The sequence below is a fragment of the Eumetopias jubatus genome, unplaced genomic scaffold, assembly GCF_037043125.1.
Source record: "Eumetopias jubatus isolate StellerSeaLion01/CBP00866 unplaced genomic scaffold, mEumJub1_p1.0 scaffold_1, whole genome shotgun sequence".
NCBI classification, from domain to species: domain Eukaryota; kingdom Metazoa; phylum Chordata; class Mammalia; order Carnivora; family Otariidae; genus Eumetopias; species Eumetopias jubatus.
In genome coordinates, this window is record NW_028274807.1 from 137,074,305 (window position 1) to 137,092,840 (window position 18,536).

General features: G+C 40.3%; 1 protein-coding gene across 1 annotated transcript in view; it reads left to right on the forward strand.

Moving 5' to 3' along the window:
- UBE2E2 (ubiquitin conjugating enzyme E2 E2) overlaps nucleotides 1-11,424 on the forward strand; it is a 377,440-nt gene extending 366,016 nt beyond the window's left edge. The window contains exon 6 of the mRNA XM_028099234.2: nucleotides 10,570-11,424. Coding sequence (XP_027955035.1) covers nucleotides 10,570-10,667 — 98 coding nt within the window. The 3' untranslated portion in view covers nucleotides 10,668-11,424. The remainder of the gene's footprint in view (nucleotides 1-10,569) is intronic.
- Nucleotides 11,425-18,536: the final 7,112 nt, after the last annotated feature.

The following is an 18,536-nucleotide window of genomic DNA, read 5'->3' on the forward strand; positions in this document are numbered from 1 at the left end:
TCAAGGCCTAACTCCTAAGCAGTTGGGGGCTAGGTAATGAATGAGAACAGTGTCCCTTTGCCTAATTTCCTGTGGTTATTATTTTCCTTGCTTCTTTGGCAAGCACTCTCTTGCCATCCATGCCTTCTGGGTGACAGGTGTGAAAATGCTGCTTCACATGGGTAATTTGGAGAGCTCACTGCCCAGTTCCCTGATGTGGAAGACCCAGCCCTAGCTCAGCCTCCTAATAAACCCCTTCTCCTGTGATGTCCCAGTAAATATTGAACAGCTGGCTAGGGGTGGGAGTCGAGTGATGGTATGTAGCATGTGTATATGCACATACATAAGTTTATTATACATTTTACTGATGTAAAGAATGTGTAGTATACAATTTACAGATAATAAAATATACAATACTCTTTAATGTAAATTTCATATAGTCATTTGATTGTCCTAGAAGAGATTCAGTGATTTTTACCAAAATCTATAGCCATCCTATGGTTGCAACTGACAGGTAAGTGTAGTTATAACATGAATATTGGATGATATTTTCATTTAAGAACTAAGACAAAAATGAAATAAAGAAGGATGTTGGAATTCACTTGTTAGTGTCATGAGCAACTTCTTTGCTGAATTAGGTTCAAATGCTGGAAGAATATATCCTCCAGTTTTTATGCTATTCACAATGTCAGGACTCTAGACATGCTACACTTTTAGGTTTAATCTGCATTATTAGCATTTTTTCCATCACTTTCTTAGCTCCAGACAATCAACAAAACAATAAATCCAAGTCCTAAATTGTAGCATTTGCCAATTTCAGGCAACATGCATGACCTTAAACTGAATGCATATTTGGGACAAGGTGCATGATAGCACATTTGTGGGGTTTTTTGTACCATATGGATAGAGTAGGCATAAAAATAAATTATGAGAATAATATAGCAGTAAAATAATTAAGAAATGATGAGTTTTAAGTATTACCCTTGTTTATAAATAATTTATTTAATTGTAACTTTAATTTTTAATAATGGCTGTGTTTAAATTCCTAAAAATTTAAAAATTGGTTGCAAGCTTGTTCCAGATAGAGTTCTCCTAAGAGCCTCTTAGTTACTAGGGCCCCCTCCTTTGGGGAGCTGCCTTCTTGATAGGACCCTGCTGAGGTAGCAGGGACAGGAGAGACCACTTCCTTGGTGCTCCCTCTCTCTAATCAGATAGTCAAGGGACAAATCACCTCATACCTGGAAATCTCTGGCCAGGGATGACACTCCCGTCTGCTTCCTGAAGACACCCCAGTCTTTACTCGGTGGGTCTCTTGTTACCCTCCTTGCATGGCTTTGAGAAGAAAAAATCATCCTCTCCCCGTTTTTGTGGTACAGAGGAGGAGGAAGACAGAGACGCTCCACTAGCACACAACACACTCCCAAGGTGGAAGCTTAGTAACCCCACAAACTTTCTTTCTCTCCTTTCCCATATTTTATGATAGATACCTGGCGTTGTCAGAGCCAGCTCATCTTCTCTTAATAAGTCCTATGGAAGGTATTGATGGTCTCTTTAGAATTTGGGATACTCAGTACCTTCTTTTAGCATCACTAGTTATTAATTCTGGAGTAACAGCACATCTTGCTAGACTTATATGCAGTTCTGTTTAGCATTTTCAAATTTATATCTAGTTTGGTAATATCCACCATTTGGTTTAAATCACAGACATGATGGGCGCCTGGGTGGCCCAGTTGGTTAAGCGACTGCCTTCGGCTCAGGTCATGATCCTGGAGTCCCGGGATCGAGTCCCACATCGGGCTCCCTGCTCAGCAGGGAGTCTGCCTCTCCCTCTGACCTCCTTCCCTCTTATGCTCTCTCTCTACCATTCTCTCTCTAATAAATAAATAAAAAATCTTAAAAAAATAAATAAATCACAGACATGATAATTTTCCTCCTAAATCACTTCGAGTCACACATGCACGTGCGTGTGTGTGTATGTGTGTGTGTGTGTGTGGTACTTAATCTTTCTGGTTTGGGCTAGGCCTATAATTAGTAGTCTGGTTCCCCAACATTCCAGAATACAAAAACCTTAACTCCGTCCTACTCACTTGATTTTTAATTAGTAGACCCAGAAGAATTCAGGAATTCAGATATTCCTAAATCTTGATAACATTCTTCAAAAGAAACATAAGATTCCTATACCTGTGGGGTGGAATAGCTTTAAATGCTCCAAGTCTTAACCTCATCAAGATTAGGAATCTTCAGGGGCACCTGGGTGGCTCAGTCGTTAAGCGTCCGCCTTCGGCTCGGGTCATGGTCCCAGGGTCCTGGGATCAAGTCCTACATTGGGCTCCCTGCTCGGCAGGAAGCCTGCTTCTCCCTCTTGACTCCCCCTGCTTGTGTTCCTGCTCTCTCTCTCTGTCAAATAAATAAATAAATAAATCTTTAAAAAAAAAAAAAAGATTAGGATTCTTCAAATAAAATTTTAGTGAAGGAAAAAAAAATGGGAAAGGGTAAGAACTTACCCTACCAGATACCAAAACATACTATAAACCTATATTGAGAAGAGCAGGAGGAACAAATAAAGCAAAAGACAAATTCATCTATTGAAAGAACATCGGTACAGAATCCGATGCAGATATGTATAGGAACTTTGTTTATGATAAAGCTAGCTTTGCACTAAAAGTTACTATATGTAAATATAGGGGAATACTTCTAAAATGCTGGAGTGAATGAAGAAGGCCTTTGTACGTAAGCATGACATCCAACCAGAAAATGTTAAGGAAAGATTGACTTACTAAGAATTTAAACTTGTGTCTGGCAAGGGCATTATAAACTCAGTTAAAGGACAAATGATACACTGAGAGAAAGTATTTCCTCCACACATAATGGATAAATACTATTATTCTTAGAGGTGCACTGAATTGATTTTGAATGAATACTGAACAGCCAGTGTTAAAATCAATGAGCAGCCTAAGGCAAGGCTGATTATTCCTAACATAAAACGATCCTCTTCCATACAACAGTAAATATGAAATTTTATTTTAAGAATATAAGTAATATTATAATTTTATTATTAAAAATTCAGGATACTTAGGGCGCCTGGGTGGCTTAGTCGTTAAGCGTCTGCCTTCAGCTCGGGTCGTGATCCCAGGGTCCTGGGATCGAGTCCCATATCGGGCTCCCTGCTCGGCAGGAAGCCTGCTTCTCCCTCTCCCACTCCCCCTGCTTGTGTTCCCTCTCTCACTGTGTCTCTCTCTGTCAAATAAATAAAATCTTTAAAAAAAAATTTAAAAATTCAGGATATTTAGAGTTTGTCATTATGACGTAGCAGTGTGATTTCTGAGCACTGCCAGCTACTAGATGGCTCCTGTGCATATTTACAGAGTACTTAACTGGATGTTTCACTGGATGAAAAGCATGAATCGGGACGGGGAGGCTTATTTATCCAGTGTAGGTTACCGTTCATGGAGATTCTGCTGTCAGATCAGTGAACTTTCCTTTTCCTCTAACACTTACAAAAAGGGGAAGACTTACCTTCTCAACCCCTAGACTTGAAGATCTGGCTGGCAGTGGTGGTGGGTGTCATTGAAGTGCTCCGTGAACTGAAGCTGTGTGCAGTGCTTAAGGAAAACTCTTCTTAAGTATCTAAGAAACAAACTTAAGGTTTTTTTCCCCCACATTTTTATTTCTAATATCTTTACATTGGCTTGCTGCTTCCCACAGTCACTGGACGTGCTACTTTCCCAGCAGCCATTGGTGGTTACCTTTCCCATCCGTCATAGTTTATGCAGCGGACAGTACTAAGACCTATTTTGTTCCAGCAGCTTTTTCACATGGTAGCTGCTCTTCCATCTCACTTTGAACATTTGTCTGAATACCTGAGACAGCAGTTCCAAATTATTCCCTTGTATGCCATAGTGTTTATCTTTGGCTGAAAGAGATTTTCAGTCCCAAGTGACATTCATAATGCTTACCAATACTTTTTAAACCAGTGTTCAGATAGTAGCATTGAGTACAAATGATGGTATTGTGCCTATGAAATATGATGGCAACTTACATGATCTTTGATCTCCACAAGTTCAGTAAAGCTGGAAATGACATCAAAGGAGGCATCTGTCTGTTCAGTCTTCCAAAGACTAAAGCAGATTCTGGCTGAATACTGAGGCCAGGCTAAACTTCAGTGCATGCTTGATAGTTATAATGTATAAAGTGTTCCTTCATATTAGTAGGGAAAAAATGGACAAAAGACATGAACAAACAAATCACAGAGAAAGAAATATAAATAGTGAACAACAGGAGAAAATGTTAAACCTTAGTAAGGCATCAAGTTAAATGCAGTTACAACAATGACAGATTTTTTTTTTGTTAATCTAACAGAAAAAATTAAAAAGATAGGTAATGCAGTGTTGTTGAGAAATAAATTGTACATCCTTTGAGTGAAGGCAGTTTGGCAATATTTACCAAAGTTTAAAATGTGCACTCTCTGGTCTGGCACTGTTACTTAGAGGAATCTACCCTCCGGAAGTACTTAACCATGTGCTCAAAGATTTATACAAGACTGCAATACTAGTTGTAATAACAAAAAATCAGATCAAATTTATGTGTGCATCAGGAGAGGATTGGCAGACTACTGAATAACCACAAAGGAATGCCCTGTGATTATTAAATATAATGAGTTAGGTCTATTTGTACTGCCTTAGAAATGCAACTGCAGTGTATTGTTACAGAGGAAAATGCAAGTTGCAGGAGGTTTTTTTATGTGATTCCCCTTTGATTTAAGCATAAATTTAAAAAGTGTGGAGGGATGAGTATCAAACTGTTAACAGGGTTACCTTGAGATGGAAGGGGTTTGGGGATGGAGGAAATTAGAGGGAAGAAGGTAATGTTTTTTACCTCATATGTACTTCTTTATTACTTGAGTTTATTGTATATGAGCATCTGTTACTTTTGCATTTTATAAAAGATTAAAGAAAACTAAGCTAGACCAAATCACCAACAAAAAATTGCATGAAAGACAGAAATGAGCTACTTCACCTCATTATAAGGCAGACGCACGGAAGGCCTCCAGGGACTTGATGGGAAGCTAAAAGAATGGTGTTAATCACAGGCATTATGGAACCGCTGGCAAAGTGGTCACTTACAGGCTTGAGGAATCCAAGAAATGGCAAAGTGCAGAGCACAAATTTCAATAATAAAATAATTTTTAAAAAAATAACAGGAGAAAAGTGAAAGAAAGCTGTCACAATCACTGTCAGGTCCCTTTCTCTGATTTGCTGATAATTCACATCTAGAGAAGAAACTTCTGTGATGAACCAACTTACAATGCTCGTGCTACACAGGGACACATGCATATGGAGTAGCTGCTATTTCTGGTTACTGTTTTGTGTGTGTTCCTTACTTACTTGTCTTACGTTCTTCTGTCCGTACTTAGATCCATGCGGTAAACAGAGTTAACAAGAGGGAAACAGTGACAGGCAGAGTCCCATGAGGCAGGATTTTGTTTAGCACATTTTAGTTCTCCAGTACCTAGAACAGAGTACAGACTTCGTAAGTATTTGTCAAATGAATGAATGTGTAGGCTCCAGCCCAGTGGGAAATAGGAATAAGTAAACAGACAACTAAAAGGCAGTATTCTCAGTGCAGTGATAGAGGTAAGAACAGATAAAACAGAAACAGGACGCATAAGACTGCTAGGAAACTCCTAGAAGACATCCCCAAGGATGTTTTGCTTGAGCTAAATGTTGAGAAATGAGTAGAAGCATTCAAGCAAAGGAAGCAGCAGAAGTAAAAGTGCAGACCTATGAAAGAGCCGGGCTTGTCGAAGAAGCTGCAAGTTGTTTTTTCTGGCTGCAAGCGTGGGGACGGGAGGCTAGAAAGGTTAGGTCTAGACCAAAGATCTTGGGAGCCATGCTAAGGACTTTTGGATTTTATCTGAAGAGAATGTCTTCATAAAGACAATCAGATTTATATTTTAAAATAAAATATGCATAAGAACACTTAGTTGACAGTCTTTATTTTGAAAATAATAGCAGCAATTTTGTATGTGCATTACAAGCATTAATTCATTTAATTCTTACAGCATTCTAGGGAGTAGTTATTGTCTCTATTTTGTAGTTGAGGAAACTGAGGCACAGAGAAGTTAAGTAATTTGCCCAAGGTGACTCCGTTACTAGCAGAACTGAGATACACACCCATGTAGTCTGTATCCAAAGCCCATGCCCTTGTCCACTATTCTGTACTATTTTTTGTTTGTGTTTTTTTTAAGAATATATATGTTTTCTTAAGAAAAGGGAATCCAGGGGCGCCCGGGTGGCTCAGTCGGTTAAGCCCGTCTGCCTTTGGCTCAGGTCATGATCCCAGGGTCAAGCCCCATGTAGGGCTCCCCACTGAGCAGGGAGTCGGCTTCTCCCTCTCCCTCTGCCCCTCCCCCTGTTTGTGCTTTCTCTCTCACTCGCTCTCATATAAGTAAATAAAAATATTTTTTTTAATAAAAGGGAATTCAATTTTTTTCCATGTAATTTTTCCCATATCACCTACCAACCAAGATAGAGTGTTCTTTGACCTTGCAAATAGAATAACTCCGCAGTTTAGTAGTCTGTCTTTTCCACACCCTTCTTGCCATATAGCTGCTGCTTATCCCCTTTAGTACTGATTTCTGTCTCCCCGCTTTTCTGGACAAGCTTTAAGCCATTTGGCTTCCAAGGTATCCAGTGTAGCCCCAAGCCAGGAGAGAGGCAAGCCTAGAGATGAAGTTGCAGGAGTCGTCTGAGCCTTTCTTTTCCAGAATCAAAGGTGCACAGACCACAGATCTCAAAAAAATGGGAGAGGGAGCAGAGTACTCGGTATGATCACCTTTTACTCACTTGCAAATAATCATGATGGTTATTCAGTCAACAAGCACTTACTAACCAGCTTCTCTTGGCACCTGGAACTGTGTAAGGAGGCAGGGGTGAGACAAGGAAGTAGAGAGTGGTGTGCTGCCCCTTGTTGATGGTCTTTCAGTCTTACACTTCCATTCAGGCTAGTATTTCATAGCTAGTATTGTGTCAACAAAAATGAAGGCATTTTTGTTAAACAGGTGAGGTGATGTGGTTTAGAGGTCTAGTTGATGAAGAGCATTATATACCAACTCTCACTCCCATGATTTTCCATTGCCCATGCTGTAAATCCTGTTCCTCAGCTTCAGGGAATCTCTAATATATGCAGCATTGGTATTTGGGAGAATGAAGCGCTTAAAATCATCCAACCCTGTGCTGTAAGCATAAACATGCTCCTCTTTTCAAAAATTCATATAATTGCTGTGAACAAGGCAAAAAATGTAGAAGACCTACATTTTAATTTGCTTATCCACTGATAAATTTTGTGGGTTTTCTTTAGTAAAGAAGAAGACTGATAGAGGATAATATCAAAGATCAGTGAAGATTTGGGAAGATAGTAATAATGTGGAAACCAAAAAGAATTTTTTCCTTTTTTAGAAAGAAATTGTTAGAGAAATAAGCAAGTAATTTATGTTTAGAGACTGTTGTTACATCCCTGGCATAACTGTCCATGAAATATGAAACCTGTGTAAGAAGATTCATCTTTACTTAGGTTCGTAATTATAAATACACTACAAAAAGTGTGTCTTATTCCATTAAATTCACTGTGATAGTCATTCACTACATATATATTGCATAGTTTTGTTTTTGGTTTTCTAATGGTTTTTTTGCTTTCCTTTTTTTTTAAGATGTATTTATTTATTTACTTATTTATATGAGAGAGAGAACGCGAGTCAGGGGGAGGGGCAGAGGGAGAGAGAGAATCCTCAAGCACACTCCCTGATGAGCACGGAGCCCAATGCAGGGCTTGATCCCAGGATCCCAAGATCATGACCTCAGCCAAAATCAAGAGCTGACCACTCAACTGACTGAGCCACCCAGGAGCCCCTATATTACATAGTTTTGGTTGACTAACTGACAGTCTTAACTTTTAGTCAGCAAAACATTTTAGCACTGAGACCTACTTGGTTAATAACATGTGATTTTTAAATTCCTTCATTTTATACTTTCATGGTTTTGTGCTCACTTTGGCAGCACATACACTAAAATTGGAAATAAACTTTTATGGTTTTCATTTATACTTTAAAAAATTTCAGATTTGCATAAATTTTTGAAAGTGTATACACAGTAATGTTCCTCACAGCATTGTTTATAAAGCCAAAAATTGGAAGAAACTTAAATGTCTCTAAACAAGAAGTTGGTTATTCAGGTGAATACTAAAAATGATGAAGTAGATTTGTAATTATTGATATAAAAAGTTATTGGCCATATAGTGAGTTTTTAACATTACAAAAGTAGACTATAAATTAATATTTTTTAATTGTGTGTTTAGAGAAGAATTCCAGGAAGATATAAGGCAAATGTTAACAGTACTTCTCTCTGAGTAAATTTTCAGATGGTCTTCACTTACAGTTTTCTGTCTTGTGTATTGTTTGAGGCGTTTTTATTAGTAATATTGCTTTTATAGTTAGCATGTATAATTTTACAGGTGGAAAAATATTCTTTTTAAAATCAAACTTGAAAAGGTAAAAGGAATCTAATGAAAGAAATCTAATCTTAATTGTTTAAGCATACAAAAAAATTTTGCACAATGCATGTTAATTTTATCAGTGTTCTAACTTGTTTTGAGATTTTTCTCTCCTTCTTCCCCTACTGAAATAATATTAACACTTGCTTGTAACACATTTTCCCAGCCACAGCTTCCTGTTCCTTTTCCTTCATCTGTCCCCTTCTTCCTCCTTTGAGCTGAAATGACAGACCTGTCTTGTTCCCTGTCTGCTCATACTGTGAGGATACGATTTAAGGCAGAGCATGAACATCACTGGTCATTCTGACATTAAGCCTATCTTTTACCTCAGTCAGTGAGTTAGAAGGCACAGATGGATCTTTAGTGCATTTCACTAATAGAGATACTGTTCAATTAAATACCTGTCTTGAGTGACGTAGACTCCAGCTTTTGAGGCTACCTATTTTTTACTCAAACTTTTGCATTCTAGACTGCCAAAAATTGGAATAAGATGATTTTTTTTTTCAAAGGTGGAGAAGTGTGACTCAGACCTCTCTTTGGCCCTTTAGACTAAAGTCATTATTTAATCTGAACTGAAAAACCACATTTTTTAAAGTAATCAGTTTGCAGGCATTTGGTATTACTAGTTTAAATCTTGAACCTGGTTGATTTATGTGATGGTGTCAGTTTCAGCGTTTGGCCAAGTGAAGGAGAATCACAGAGTGAGCAGAGAGGCAAAAGTTCTGAACAAACCCATATACTGGGTAGTCTCTTTAAATTGTGTGTGATATAAGTGAATGTAAGAAACTGGCCTCTCCCTAGAATAAATGTAACAAGCTTAGCACAAGTCCAAGAACACATGAGCAAGGTTTGTTAAAATGTGAGCAGCGTCTTGTCAGTCAGAGAGAGGGCTTGGAAAAGCTTCAGCGGTACCAGCCTCAGCAGATGGTTAAAAGGTGGTGTTCCTGTTGCACCTCTAATACTGAGAAGGTAAGACCATGAGTATCTTACTAGGTTAGTCTCAGAATCTTCCCACATTATAGGTTGTGTTAGACCACAGGCACACTTACTTACTTTTTTCATCTTTAACATACTGTTTGCTAATTTTGGTTCCTTCTTATCCACTAGGTCTAATACACTCAAATTCTCAACACCAAAAACAGAGGAAATAAAAATGAGGGAAGGAGTGAAGTTAGAGAATGAAGGGGAAAGGATGCATTCTGGGACCCCCAGAAACCTAAAAAAAAAAAAAAAAAAAAAAAAAAACCTTTATCTTTAATTGCTCTGATTTTTTTTTCAGTCCTGTCTGGGTGGAAAGCAATCTCCCAAGCAGCGCATGGTGGGCTCCTGGCTCTACCGCTTACTCTGTCTTGGGCAGGCAACTTACTACCCCTCTAGTGTTTCAGTTTCCTGATGTGTCAGTTCCTCAGAGTTTTATGGAGTTAGTATGTTAAACTTTCAGGATGTGAGTGTTAGCTATTATTTAATATCTACCAGTATTTTTATAATAAAGAGCTATATGGATCTTGATATTTCCAAGTTTGGTGGAAGAAGTAGACCATCTTCCCCATTGTCAGTGGTTCTCACTAAGGTTGATGTGTTCAGCTGAGGCTCTTGAAGCCTCCCCCAATGTAGGCAGTGAGGGGTGGGAGTGCCACCACCTAGGGTCTAAGCCCCAGGGTAAAGGAGTTGGCCAGGCCATCGGAACCACTTCCCAAAGAGTTCTCAGTGAAACAGCTACCCAAAAACAAGGGGAAGGGGATGAGGAGTGTGCAGTGGGAGCAGGGAGAGAGAGTACCACCTGTCAAGAAATGACCAGAGCCATCAGTAAAAGCGCAAGTAGATGACTCTTTGGGCAGCCGGTGTGAAATGCGATCTGTCACTGGCAGGTCATTTACAGGTCTTTGCTGAAGTGACATTGTCCCAGGTTAGAACAGCAGCTTCCTGCCACTTCTGCATCTACTCCTTGATCTAGGGCTAGCTTTCCAGACACTCCTTTCCCCTAGCTTTGAAAGAGGAAGTGCTGCTGGTATTTACTGACTCCTGACTCTGCTTCCCTTCCAGCTGACCCTCTGGTGGGCAGCATTGCCACACAGTACATGACCAACAGAGCAGAGCACGACCGGATGGCCAGACAGTGGACCAAGCGGTATGCCACATAGGGGCCTGCTGCTTGCCGCCCCCGCCGGACCTGTGCAAGCACATTCACCAAGTGCATCAATAGCCCTACCCACCCCTCCGGACCTCGGTTCTTATTTTCTTATTTTTGTTAAATTCTGAATCTTTTTCTGATGGTATGTCATCCATCCCCCACTCCTTTTTCCCTCCCTCCTCTTCCTCCTTTTCCTTCTCTCTTCCCTCCACCCCCCCACCCCTGCCCTCTCAATTTATTCCCTTTTTTGATTTCTATTAACTTGAAAGATTTGGGGTTTTTTTTTCCCATCTTAACATGGAATGGGAACTTTTGTTTTCAGTGCAAACAGTGTTGGATCTGTAATAGTAAGAGCTTTCTTACAAAGCTTTGTATTACTGTGTGGTTTTGTTTTTTGTTTTATTTTGATTTTTTTCCTTTTATGTGATCTTTGGGAAAACACGAATTCAGAATTATATCTCATTTCTACTTAAATGTAGTGCTTAGGGTTAATTTTTTGTACTGAAGTCTTTATTGGTGGGTGCATGCTACTGGGAACAAGTTTTTTGTACAAAAGCTTCAATCAGAATCACTGTGCATTACTGAGACTCTGTTTATCACTAGCCTTCTGTTCCCCACACAGAAGACTGTTGGATTGAACAAAATAATATGTATTTTGATTTACTTAAAGTGCTTGTAAATTTCTTAGGGACCTGCCACTTTTGACTGTGGATCAGTTGATGTACACTTGTATTATTAAAGCACTCAATAAATCACTGTGGCTGATAAATGCACTTCTGGTAACCCAGCGTTTGCTTTGTATCCTGGTGACCAGCGTAGCCCTATGTGCAGCAAGGCTTGTCTAATTCAGTTACAGATTCAAGTTTATTTTTCATCTGAAACCTCTAATATTTCTTTGTAGCTGAGTTGCTTAGCATGTGGAATTTCTTCAGCTGTCAATAACCTGACGATTTTACAGTTGTTTCAGATCACAAACACTTTACATATTAGCTGGACGTTACTTTCTCACAGACATCCTTTCTGTTACAACCTTCTTTACTCAACAGTTAAAATATGGACTCCAAAAATAGCTTCTAGTGAAAGTCAGGTCTGAGCTGATCACTGTGTTTGACCACTTTTGAATTTATTTCTCTGCTTTTTTCCTTTTAAGATTGTTATAGTGATTACCCTTGAGTTTTGATTTGGGTTTTTTTCCCATAATTTTGGTGGAAGAAGTAAACCCAGTTGCATCAGTCATGGTCAACACATTCACTGACAAGGGTATGTCTGTCAGGCTTTGACCTTCAGACTATTTTAGGTATGTTTTGTTTTTTCTCCATAATTTTAGTGGAAGAAATAAACTCAACTATATCACTCATGGTCAACACGTTCAGTGACAGGGGTATGTCTGTCTGGCTTTGACCTTCAGACTATTTTAGGTATGTAGCTAATGGAGGCAGAGGAAACTGGTATGTGGTGCAGTTTGAGAAACATACTGATATGCTGATCGAAATTCAGGGTTCTTTGTGTTACAGGGCATATTGGAAACTCCTGTTTTCACTAATTACAGTTACAAGCCCACCATACCAGTTGGTCTCATTTAAGGAACATCTTTACTACTAAATAGTGGGATTTACAAATGGAAATCGTTCACCTCTAAATATTTGATTCAGATTTAAAATCTTTATTTGAAACATTTTAAATATCTGAGTCAAAAGATGCAGGTTTTTGTGGTTAAAGCAAAGTCCTAAAGAAAATATTGTTCAAATATTGGAAAAGGTAACTTTTAAACCAGAGTACCTAGGGGTATTTTTTCTCTTTTTAATAATGATTTTACTATTCATTTTATTTGAAGACATTTTCCAGCATACCAGAACACCATATGGTCTCTGTTGCAACTACTCAACTCTATGCTCGTAGCAAAGGGAACTACAGACCATACATGTGAATGGGCATAGCTGTGTTCCAATAAAACTATTTATCAAAACAATCAATAGCCAAATTTGGCCTGTGAGGTGTAGTTTGCCCAGTCCCTGATATATAGAGCACTATGGGGGGGGGGGGGGCGGGGGGGTCAGATGTGTGTTTAACATCTCTTTCTTTTCAAATAAAATTAATATAATACAAGAGTAATTTTTAGGAAATTACCCAGAATGTGTTATTGTCTGTAGACTTTCAGACCACAAAAGTTTATATTTACTTTAATACCTTAGATTTAAAATTTTAATCCTAAAAGCACTGAGCCATATTAATATGCAATCTTATTAAACTGATTTTTTTTTTGCTTTTGACTGATTAAACCAGACTTACAATATTAATACTGACTTTTATTGACAATGTTTAAATTCAGTTTGCTTTTCTTCTTTTAAAATGTCAACTCCAGGGGCGCCTGGGTGGCTCAGTTGTTAAGTGTCTGCCTTCAGCTCGGGTCATAGTCCCAGGGTCCTGGGATCGAGTCCCGCATCTGGCTCCCTGCTCAGCCAGGAGCCTGCTTTTCCCTCTCCCACTCCCCCTGCCTGTGTTCCCTCTCTAGCTGTCTCTCTCTCTCTGTGTCAAATAAGTGAATAAAATCTTTAAAAAAAAGTCGACTCCAGTTGGACACATTTTAAGTGATATATCCATCTACATCTCATAACTGGGTATACTTCAGATCATTTAAAAATGTATGTTATTTGGGAGCCAGAGATCATAACAGTTCTAGTAGGAAATCCTGTCACAAATCTATGTTTGCTTTCCCATGAGCCATCTTTAGATTTTATGTCAATTTGATAGGAAGTGTATAACATTTCTTTCCCTGTGTTTATGAACTCTAAATACTTAATGACAAACAAATGTACCCTCCCTTCAAAATGTGAAAGCTAGAGAAACTCCAGAGAGAGCAACAAATCCTTAGTTGAGCCTGTTAAATCTAGATTCCAGATAACATGGTAATTTTACTTAGAATCTATAACCGTAGCAGGCAATACAATTCCAGCTATGTTTTCAAAAATGTTTGTAAAATAAGATTTGGGAGTAGTTTAGCACTCAGCTTAAGTCATTTTACTAATGGTCATGGGGATAGCATTTCTAAAATTCAGGAGTGATTTTGTACCTTAATATTTGACTTCCCATGCCAGTTACTGCTAGTTACAGTATTTTATAAATTTGTTAAATAAAATGTTGGCAGATCCTCGACAGAGGCAGGACCACTGGTCATTGAGAAAGTAGTTTGAAATGATATTTATTGATCTTAAATAATTCAGAAGGTTGTGGCCTTCATTTGTCATAAAACTACAAATAAATAGAACATTCTTCATCTCTTCTCCAGGAAGCCCCTGAGGTTAGCAAGTGCAGAAGTAGTCGATCTTTTCTTCATATTCCAAGATTAAAGAGTCAACCTAGAAGTTCATCCTCCAACACTGGTTTGGGAATTAGGAAGAAAGGAAATATTTATTCAGAATATACTGTGTATCAGGCCATAAGCTACCTAATAAAACCTCAGCATAGCCCTTCGATGTGTAGGCTGCCATGGCCCGAATATTTTTATCCCTCCCCACCCCCCTCCCCACCCCCAACCCTGGTAGTTCATATGTTGAAATCTTAATCCCAAGCTGATGGCATTAGGAGGTGATTAGGTTATAATAGCAGAGCTCTCTGGTTGGGATTAGTACTCTTACAAAAGATTTATAGTCTTAGAAAAGAGACCCCAGCGAGCTCCCTGTCTCCTTTCCATCATGTGGGGACACAGTGAGAAGTCGGCAGTCTGCAACCAGGAAGAGGGCCTTCATTGGAACCCAACCATTCTGACACCCTGATCTTGGACTTCTAGCCTCCAGAACCATGAAGAGTAAATTTCTATGGTTGATAAGCCACCCAGTCTGTGGTGTTTTATTATAGCATCCAAGACAGTGGCCCTCATTTATGCACAATGATCAGGGTACCAAAGTGAGATTTCCACCAAGCATGTGACACCAGGGCCTTGCTATACAAAACCACATGCACTTTCTTCTAATTATGAAATCATACTATAGAAACAAATTGTCATAATTCAGTCTTAGAGTCAAGGTGCCATACAATTTCTAGGTAGTGGGAATTTTGCCATCTTCAATAATTGGAAAAATATGTTGAAGGAAATGTGGACCTGGTATTAATGGAAGGCCAAACAGCACTTCTAATCTTAGAGGTGCCACATTAAGACTTGACCAGCTATGGGAAACATGTCCCTTGGAAGACCCCCAAACTTCTCTGCATCTCAGCACTGCAATAAAAGGGGCCATTAATTATTGCCAGGCATGGCAATTTTTAAATGTCTCTACTAGTTGTGGTTTTTTTTTTTAAGATTTCATTTATTTATTTGAGAGAGAGAGCACATGAGGGGGGGAGGGTCAGAGGGAGAAGCAGACACCCTGCCGAGCAGGGAGCCTGATGCGGGACTTGATCCAGGGACACCAGTATCATGACCTGAGCCAAAGGCAGTCACTTAACCAACTGAGCCACCCAGGTGCCCAATAAGTTGTGTTTTTAAAAAGAGGTTGTGTCCATAGTTGACACCAAAAACAGTTGCACAAAAAGCCCTCCCAGAGAATCCTGACCTACCTATGCATTTTATTTCAAGGTGGCTTTATAACACTGTCAAGATGTCCCTTCTGTCTGGAGCTCTCTGGTTTGTGGGGCGGAACCTCTCGTGCCATAGGGGCACACCCCGTGTCCTAAATGAGTCCTGCAGCTGTCCTCAGGAAATCTGGAGCAGACTATAGGATAACTATATTCTGAACCATAGCACTGAAAGCTACATCAGATCTGGAAACTCTTGGAGTTGACACTCTCAGGGGCTCAGGGCAGCTTGGCCTCTGAGGACCTGCTTTAGTAGTATACCCATATACCTGTGGGGAGCTAACCCGCTCCTTGACCCTGGAACATGCCCTCTCCACGAGGCACCTTTCACTCTCACATTCCACCGTGTGTACTGGTATTGTGGGTTAGGGTGAGCAACTTATCCCAGTTTGGCCAGGACTTACTCTGGTTTTATTTAATTTTTTTTAAAGATTTATTTATTAGAGAGAGCACCAGTGGGGTGGGGAGGGGGAGGACAGAGGGAGAAGCGGACTCCCCGCTGAGCTGGGAGCCCAATGCGTGTGGGGCTCGATCCCTGGACTCCGGGATCATGACCTGAGCTGAAGGCAGATGCTTAACTGACTGAGCCACCCAAGCACCCACCACCTTTTTTTTTTTTTTTAAGATTTTATTTATACCTGTTTTAAAACAAAGTTTGTCTCAGGAACCGCCTCAGTCTTGGACAAACCAGAGCTGTTGGTCATTCGAGCTTTTGTGCTAATACCAAATTTTAGCGTCAGTCTCAGGCATTGCACAGGGCCAGTTTGAAGGAGTGTTTTCCCTGATGTACAGTTATCCTTTTAAAAGAGACACACACTCTACAGTCTGAAGAATCCTTGCCACTCTCTATGGCTCTCACAGCCGGCCACCTTCACTCATTCCCTGGCTCGAAGCCAACTGCAATCTTCCTTTACATCTTCAAACATGACTCAAGGTATGTGTGCCTTTCTCTGAGGTAGTCTTATGCATAATACACTTTTTGAGAGGATTTTCTTTACAGGGAAATTCCTGAATTGTATTCAATTTTTTTTTAAGATTTTATTTATTTATTTTTCAGAGAGAGAGAGCACAAGTGGGCGGGGGGGGGGGAGCAGCAGAGGCAGAGGGAGAAGCAGGGAGCCTGATGCAGGGCTTGATCCCAGGACCCTGGGACCATGACCTGAGCCTAAGGCAGACGCTTAGCTGACTGAGCCCCCCAGGCGTCCCGAAATCCCTGAATTTTAAAATCTTGCACGGGAAAATGGAGAAGACAATGTGATCATGTCTCTCTCTTCCCTGTTTGTGAATCCACATCGTCAAAGTGGGGACAAACCCCAGCTGCTCCGGATCTCCTGGTGTTCGTCCTGGTTACAGAAAAACTTACCCGGCCACCTCAGCATCTTTTGGAGCTGGCGAGAGTCGTAACCCCACCTTTACATCATCCCCTCCTCCCACACAACACTGGGCTCTCATCCATCTTTTTTTTTAAGAAATTGGATGGGAGGTCAGAGTTCAGGATGACAATCACGTCCTGGATTGTAGGAAATTTAGACCTCCTGAGAAATTCTGTCAAGCTCTGCAACAGAAAGGGAACAGATGCTTTACAGTTGGTGCCACTGAGCATACTGAGAAACACCCAGTCAGATCCTTCTACCTAACCTGTAGTGCAAGAACAGCACAAAGGGGCAGAGGGTGGTCACGCTCGCCTGGTACAGCCTGCCTCCGCTGAGCTTGTCTAGAAACAACATGATAACATTCTTCATTGTTCAGCCTCCCCCTTGAAACTACTGGCAAACAAATAAATGAAGATGGCCACCGCCATGCAACTGGACAGTTTGAGCCTCTGTCTTTTAGACGGACAGCTCGTGACTGCATGTACACCAGACGGCTTCCAACTACCATGACTTAAAAATCAGAGTAGCTATGGACAGTTATTCAAAACCTATGATGAGAAACTCCAGAAGCTGTTATTAATCCCCAGGAGACCCCATTCACTTTAAACAATAATGAGGAAATTACTTTAAATTCAAGCATGACTATGCATTTTTACTTAAATGTAAAACATCTGTCCCTATTAATCCCCGAATTCTTCTGTGTTCTTAGTGGTATGTAATAAAATGCCAGGATGTACTTGTCAATCCAGATTTGGTCTGTTGGACTTTGGAGGGATGGTAATGTTATTATTTGGGATTTTTTAAATAGTGCAGTAAAATAGAGAAAAAGTAGGTTTTAGATAAAAATACTGCTCTCTTGGGCACTGCAGAATTAGCCTAAAGACTAGATGTATTGAACTCCAAAATGTTTGTAAGCACCTTAACTTGATTTGTTTTATGGATTAAGAGGTCAAGGAGTAAGTTGCTGGGTCACCACAGTCAAGGGAAATCAAAAATTTGTGCACTAGTTAAGAACAGAAATTCTGTCAGAATGATAATATTATTATTTATAGAGTGTAGCTTCCATTTAGGGAAGATGAATAGGGAACTATAATTCCTTCTGAGGCAGAGTCTATAAATTATCCCTCATACACGTTCTCCCTTTCTTCCTTTTATAAATGGAACCGTCAGGTTTTTGCTGGACACATGACCACCTTAGCCAGGTCTTCCTGTAAGAGGTTCATTATAAAAAATGGTCCCAAATAGTCCTTCCAGTATCCACATTTTTGCAGCTCCTTCCGTGAAAAAAAGGAGTCTTTCTTTTTCTTCACCCCCTGAGGCAGAGCTGGTCCTCACAACTTGCTTTGGCCAGTGGGCTGCGGGGGAAGTGGTCTTGCGCCGGTTCCAAGCCTGGGTCTCCAGAGGCGATGTGCCCTTCCCACCTCTCTTGGGACCCTTCCATGCCTTGAAAATAAGTCCCAGGCTAGGCTGTCAGAAGATGAGAGACCATGTGGAAACGAGCTGAGACAGTCCTGGACCAGCCCATCGCCCACTATCCCAGATAGCCCAGCCAAGATCAGCAGAACCAGGTACCTAGTGCTGACAAGCAGTTGCATGCATCAACCCAACTAAGACCAGACAGGCTGTCCACCTGATCCTTATATCTGTGAGCAGTAATAAATGGTATCGATTTCAGCCACGAAGTTTTGAAGTGCCCACTACACAGCAATAACTAACACCAGTGCCAAAGGAAGTGAACAAAAGCGACGGCCACAATTCCAGATCTCATTCTGTAAGAAGAAGTTGCTGGCCTCACACTCTCTCTTTGCACTTTCCATGGTCTGGAATGTAGGTGTGGTGCTGGCAAAGCCAGCTGGGACCAGGTCGACAAAGGCCACACCCAAAAGAATATAGAGCAACAACGGGCAGAAAAAGTTCAGTTTTGAACATGTTGA